Source organism: Otolemur garnettii, unplaced genomic scaffold (genome assembly GCF_000181295.1).
Source record: "Otolemur garnettii isolate 467f Iridium unplaced genomic scaffold, OtoGar3 scaffold00043, whole genome shotgun sequence".
Classification (NCBI taxonomy): Eukaryota; Metazoa; Chordata; class Mammalia; order Primates; family Galagidae; genus Otolemur; species Otolemur garnettii.
This window is the reverse complement of record NW_003852438.1, coordinates 3,388,278-3,395,005: the sequence shown is the minus strand read 5'-3', so window position 1 is coordinate 3,395,005 and position 6,728 is coordinate 3,388,278. Positions and strand designations below refer to the sequence as shown.

General features: G+C 44.9%; 1 protein-coding gene and 1 non-coding gene across 2 annotated transcripts; both read left to right on the top strand.

Annotated features, from left to right (window-relative positions):
• Positions 1-2,209: 2,209 nt before the first annotated feature.
• On the top strand, positions 2,210-6,575 carry TPT1 (tumor protein, translationally-controlled 1). Its single transcript, XM_003790356.3, has 6 exons — positions 2,210-2,503; positions 2,782-2,855; positions 3,391-3,581; positions 3,923-4,028; positions 4,813-4,929; positions 6,040-6,575. Exons 1-6 carry the CDS (start codon positions 2,476-2,478, stop codon positions 6,040-6,042), a joined length of 519 nt encoding a protein of 172 aa, XP_003790404.1. The 5' UTR covers positions 2,210-2,475; the 3' UTR covers positions 6,043-6,575.
• Positions 5,839-5,970, top strand: LOC111725571. The gene has a single exon (XR_002773606.1). It is a non-coding gene; the product is annotated as a small nucleolar RNA SNORA31 (small nucleolar RNA).
• Positions 6,576-6,728: the final 153 nt, after the last annotated feature.

Genomic DNA, 6,728 nt, shown 5'->3' with positions numbered 1-6,728 from the left:
CAATCCACCTGCCTTGGTCTCCCAGAGTACTAGGATTATAGCACTGGACAATAATTTTTTTTTTTTTTTGGAAACAGAGTCTTACTTTGAGGATCTTGGTGGTGTTACGGCAGCATAGCTCACCACAACCTCCAACTTTTGGACTCAAGTGATTCTCTTGCCTCAGCCTCTGGAGTAGCTGGGACTACAGGCACTTACCACAATGCCTGGCTATTTTTAAGAGATGGGGTCTTGCTCTAGCTCAGGTTTGTCTCCAACTCCTAAGCTCAAGAAATCCACCCACCTCAGCCTTCCAGAGTGCTAGGAATGCAGGTGTGAGCCACTGCACCCAGCATATTTTTTTGGAAAGAGTCTCACTTTGTCACCCTGGGTAGAGTGCCCTGACATCATAGCTCACAGCAACCTCCAACACTTGGACTCAAGTGATCCTCTTGCCTCAGCCTCTGGAGTAGCTGGGACTACAGGTGCCCACCACAATGTCTGGCTATTTTTGTTTTTTAGAGACAGGGTCTGGCTCTTGTTAAGGCTGGTCTTTAACTCCCAAGCTCAGGCAATTCACCTACCTCGTCCGCCCAGAGTGCTAGGATTACAGGCATGAGCCATGGAACCTGGCCTGAATAATAATCTTTTTACACCATGATAATTGGTGACAACAATCTCACACATCCCAGAAATAATCAAGATCCTTGAGAGAGCCTTCACTGATCATCTTTACATGTCCACTTGTTTTCATATCTCCATCACTCACTTTTAGCTTCCTCCCAGGTACCTAGTGTTCTCTGGAGTGTTCAGTGCAGTCCAGGACCACATCTTCCCAAAGGGTCCCATATCTTGACTCCTATTTTGACTTTTCTATCACACCAATCACCATCCTGTATCCTGCTCTTTCACAAGGGTTGCTCTCGTACTCTGAATAGTTTATTATTGGGCTTATGAAAATATATTATAATCGCCTGATGTGTTAATTTACTAGAATACTAATTTTTTTTCTTTTGAGACAAGGTCTGACAGGTTGCCGTGCAGCAGCATAATCATAGCTCACTTTAACTCAAACTCCTGGGCTAAAGTAATTTTCCTACCTCAGTCTCTCCAGTAGCTGAGACTACAGGTGTCGGCAGCCATGCTAGGCTCATTTGTGTTGCCATTGCTGAGACAGGTGCTACTTTGCTTGAGCTGGCGTCAGACTCCTGGCTTCAAGTGATCCTCCAGTCTGGGCCTTGCAAAGTGCTGGGATTACGGGCCACCAGCTTGGTTAGAATGAGCACTTCTATGAAGGTAGAACAGATGGGTACATAGTGGAGTACAAAGTATTTTTGGCAGGGAACCAACTCTCAGATTTCACATTAGCATGTATCTTTACTCTGAAGCAAAGATGTGACTAAAAGCGAATGTTTTAAGTTTTTTAAAAGTGCCTTCTAATTGAGTTTAAAGTCCTTCAAATAACAGGTGGGGCAAGCGGGGGAAGTTCCCTAACTTGTTTAATCTTTCAGCATCAGGGATAAAACTTCAACTTCATGTTAAACTGACAACATACCTCTTTTTTCAAACAAAGGACATAACGTAAAACTAAATGCAAAACAAAAAAGGAATAACTCCAGCTTTCCAACACATAAATACCACAAAGCTTTCAAATACGGGCCTAAATTGAGAGACGAAAGTTGTGCGAACTCGCGAGACACGGTCCCTCCTTGGTCCTTTCCTTACAGCCGCTGCGACTCCCGCTATTATTCCCCAAAGGCCGAGCGGGACGACTTGGGTCCCACCAGCTGGGCTCAACTGTGTCCCGCAAAGGGGCGTCGGAAACTCTAATTGAAGCAGCCCGGAGGCAAAGGCGGAAAAGTTCTGTAATGTCCGCGGAAGTCAGAGAAGCTAGATCCTGCCCTCATCCTGCGGATAGCCCCGCGGTCTCCGTCAGCTCTCTAGGACCCAACCCTCCCTAAACGCCGACATCTGTAGACATGTCCACCCCAAGAAGGGAGTAACCTAGGCAGGACAGGGGCGGAGCGGAAGCTTGAAGAGCTTTCACCTAGGCCCCACTCGGGCCCGGAATCTCTCGGAGCGGCCTCACGGAGTAGGTCGGCAGTGCCCAACAGATTCCGCTTCCCCGACTCCCCCCAGCTAAAAACCAAGAGCACTCCCCAAGCCCCTACACCCTTAGCTCCTCCCCGCTGCCTTCTTCCCACGCGCCCGGCGGGACGCAGCACCCGACCTGCGCGCCAAGTCCCCGGATTCTCACCGCCCCCTCCCGCCCCCGCGCGGTTCAACGTGCCACGTCACCGCTTGCGGCACTTCCGGAGGCGCAGCGGGCGATGACGTAAGGGACGTGCCCTCTATATGAGGTTGGGGAGCGGCTGAATCGGCCTTTTCCGCCCGCTCCCCCCTCCCCCCGAGCGCCGCTCCGGCTCCACCGCGCTCGCTCCGAGCTCCGGGCTCCTGCAAAGCTAGCGCCGCCGCCGTCTCCCTTCAGCCGCCATCATGATTATCTACCGGGACCTCATCAGCCGTGAGTCCTGACTGCACTGCCCCTACTGCCGCACACAGGGAACTCAGGGGGCGGTGGGGGCAGGGAGGGCAGGCGCAGCGGGCGCCGCCGTCGTGGGCCTGGGGGATGCTGGTGGCCTTTCCGCGAGCGTGGAGAGGGTCAGTGCCTACGGCACGCGCCGGGGTCGCCAGCCCCGGAGGAAGGGCGGAGGTCGAGAGTGCCTGGCCAGTGGGGGAAATGGCGGCGTCTGCTCCCGACCTCGGGCGCTCTCTGACTGGCGGGTCTGTGTCCCCGAACAGACGATGAGATGTTCTCCGACATTTACAAGATCCGAGAGATCGCGGACGGCCTGTGCCTGGAGGTGGAGGGGAAGGTGAGTCGGCCGGGCCTGCGCGTGGGGGAGGCGAGGCAGGGCAGGCTCGGGTTTCCGCCGCTCCCCCGCCCGAGGTTGTGCAATCCTCTCCGCCACCTCCTGGCGGAGGAGACACTCTTTCCGGGCTCGGGTTTTTCTAGAAAAGTGGAGGCGGAGCTGATCCTGAAAATAGGTCCGCCGCCTCGGCGCCCATGCTCCCCTTGAGGCTTCTGGGTTAAGTGTTGTTTCTGGCTTGGGAGCCCTAAGATCTTAAGCACTTCTCATGTCACTTACCGACCGTGACACCTAGATCCCACAAGTGGAAAACTTGTAAATGACCCCGTTTTTGTTCCAATCAAAAATTAATTGTGTTTGAGGTAAGCTTTATCAGGAAATCCACGAGTCACAATTTTTTTTCCTCGTGGTACTTTCCTGGTTTTCAGTTAAAAGTTGGCAAAGTTCATTGAGGGAGTGATGGATGCATGAACTGCTAGTATTAGTGTTTGGGGTTCTTTTTGTAAAGTTTTTGCAACCAAACTGCTTTTTCTTAACGCAGATGGTCAGTAGGACAGAGGGTAACATTGATGACTCGCTCATTGGTGGAAATGCTTCCGCTGAAGGACCTGAGGGCGAAGGTACCGAAAGCACAGTTGTCACTGGTGTTGATATTGTCATGAACCATCACTTGCAGGAAACCAGCTTCACAAAAGAAGCCTACAAGAAGTACATCAAAGATTACATGAAGTCGTAAGTGATAGTTGACAATACCCAGCTGATGTCTAGAGTCTTACAGGATTTAGGGATTGGCAACTTTCTGGTTTGTTTAGGCAGTAGACATACTTGTGAAACTTTATTGAGAAGCCCACAGACAAGGGTTGTTGCTTTCCTGTGTACAGTCTGGTTTATTTTTAGAATAGTACTAGGGAAATAGTTAACATGAAATTGGGAGTTGTGAATAAAGATACCCCTGTGAAGTAGTTATTTTTTAGCAGCTAGTTGATTTCCTTTTTTTAGTGTTACAGAGGTTTTTTAGCTGTAACTTGATTTTACTCACTGCACATTAACCTGTTAATAAAATGTTGTTTTAGAATCAAAGGCAAACTTGAAGAACAGAGACCAGAAAGAGTAAAACCTTTTATGACAGGGGCTGCAGAACAAATCAAGCACATCCTGGCTAATTTCAAAAACTACCAGGTAAATACCTTAAATATTTGGAACATGAGATTGTAGAATTTTAACTGCAAGAGCAAAAGGTTAGTTTTTGCTTCATTAATCTTAATGTAATTAATTGTGGCTTTGACAAGTACTTTCTAGCATCCTTTCATATAACACTGGAATTCCAGGTATAGAAAGTAGCTTCCTCTGCTCTAAAAAAATGTTTACAGAATTTGTCTTAGGTTTCAAAAAATGTCTTTTTTACTCCTTGCTTTTCAGATGACATTTATCAGTTCTTCTTTTCTTGGATTGCTTCCTAATCTCCTAAGAGTTTTTCCAATTTCCATTCATAATTGCAGTGTGTCTCGTTGCCACTGGTGTTCTTTTCTGATATATCTTAGCATGTTGGTCCTATTTTTGGAAAACTTCAGTGACATCTTATCTCTGGGGTTTAATTTAAAACAGCACAATCTAGCTGTTTCATTTTCTAGCTTTCACACGTACCCTGGCCATACTCTTATCATTGTCAGCCTTGTGTAGGGGTTGGAACTGTATCTGGGGTTGAGAGAGTGAAAGTTTTCCCAAAAGCCTAAGTTGTTCCTGGATTGTTACTATACTTTCATTTTGGTAGTTACTGGTACTTTAATCAGGTGAACAGAGTTTGTGATAAATGAGCATTTTTTCTCTTAGGCATCAGAGCTTTTATTTGTGGAAATGCTGTTGATTTTTGTGGTGTTCTGAAACATCTCTGTATTCTTTAGCTTTGTTATGATACATTACAAATACTAGTCTAATTTGGGGTATTTGTTGCTTGCTTCCCAAGTTCTTTATTGGTGAAAACATGAATCCAGATGGTATGGTTGCTCTCCTGGACTACCGTGAGGATGGTGTGACCCCATATATGATTTTCTTTAAGGATGGTTTAGAAATGGAAAAATGTGTAAGTATGATGAGGAAGTGTTTTGAAATCAGTAATGTAAAAATGAAGATATTTTAGGTGCAGTTCTCACTGTTTCATGATACTGGGATAGTTAGAATAGATTCTGTAGCATTCCTCTTAAAAAAAAGAGCACATGGATCTAGTTTTTGTTTCCATGTGTAAAAGATCCTTGTAGTGTAAGAAGGCTTAGAATCTTGATTATTTATGGAAAACAATTTTGTTACTTTATTTATCTTTTTTTTTTTTTTTTTTTGTAGAGAGTTTTACTTTATCACCCTCGGTAGAGTGCTGTGGCGTCACAACTCCCAGCAACCTCCAAATCCTGAGCTTAGGCAATTCTCTTGCCTCAGCCAGCCTCCTGAGTAACTGGGACTACAGGTGCCCGCCACAACGCCCGGCTGTTTTTTGTTGTTGTTGCAGTTTGGCCAGGCCTGGGTTTGAACCCACCATCCTCAGTATATGGGGCACCCTTCCGCACCCTACCCACTGAGCCACAGGCGCCACCCTTATTACTTATATTTTGCTACACATGCATGAGAATCAAGGTTTTTCATTTTGGTTTAATGATAAAACAAATCTGATCATTGAAAGCCTTAGGACATTACTAGTTTTTAGTAAATAATAGCTGACTACTAAACCAGCATGCAAATAGCTTTAGTAGTATTAAATAATCACTGCTCTGTAAGGAGATGCTTAGCTGTACAGTAAAGACACCATTATGCTAATTTTTTTCTTAGGCTTCTGTATAAGGAATGGAATACATTTAAGGATGTATTGAACAAGATTAGAGGCAGCAACAGATAAAAATTAGAAGGGGGTTATTCAGATGATATTTAAGGTTTTGGTTGGTAGAACAGTGTTACTGTAAAATGTCTCAAGATGTAGAACTTCTGATGTAGTAAGGATATTCTGCATCCACTGATAGACCTTGAACAATTTGCTGTTGTTCTTTTGGTTTGCACTAGGATGCAAAAGAAAAAATATTCCCTGCGCTTTCTGTCTGTCTTTGTGGCGGCTCAGATTGAATTAGGGAATACATTTGTAGCCTAAAAAAATGTTGAATTGCTCTGATTAGGGGAAATATAAATACAATCTTCCTTGTTTTTACAGTAACAAATTTGGCAATTACTTTGGATCTATCACCTGTCATCATAACTGGCTGCTGCTTGTCATCCACACAACACCAGGACTTAAGACAAATGGGACTGATGTCATCTTGAGCTCTTCATTTATTTTGACCGTGATTTATTTGGAGTGGAGGCATTGTTTTTAAGGAAAAACATGTCATGTAGGTTGTTTAAAAATAAAATACATTTAAACTCATTCGAGAGAATGCCTTTTAGTTTAATACACGTTTAAACTAAATCCATCCTGTAGTGTTCCTGGAGAAGCTAGAGACTGGTTGTAGGCCACTACTAGAAAGCATAAGACGTGTCATCAGATAAATTCTACAGTGGAAACCACTCCTGAGACTGGATATAAAGGAATCAAAAGTTTTAATTTTGAGTTACAGTAAAGGGAGAGACCATGCTCATAGCAGTGCCAACACTTGAAGTGGAGCCTTAACACATTTCATCACCTACAACGGAAGTAGTAACTGTGGAAGAAATTACCAAGAGAATAAAAAGAGACTAATTCAGTTGGAAGCAAAGTATTGTCTCAGCTTTTTTAACATTAATCAAGTAGAACCGAGTCTCCTGGAATGATGTCAAACTCCCTGTAAATTGGATGGGGGTTGGCAAACTGGTCTGTTCTGCCACCTGTGTTTTGTTCAACTCTAAGGTGGCAGTAGCATTTTT

What these genes read in the sequence shown, in the direction of transcription:
- TPT1 (XM_003790356.3), top strand. Translation starts at nt 2,476, where the DNA reads ATGATTATCTACCGGGACCTCATCAGCC. An exon ending in CTACCGGGACCTCATCAGCC is followed by an intron (nt 2,504 to 2,781) that starts GTGAGTCCTGAC and finishes GTCCCCGAACAG; the next exon opens with ACGATGAGATGTTCTCCGAC. An exon ending in CTAATTTCAAAAACTACCAG is followed by an intron (nt 4,029 to 4,812) that starts GTAAATACCTTA and finishes TTGCTTCCCAAG; the next exon opens with TTCTTTATTGGTGAAAACAT.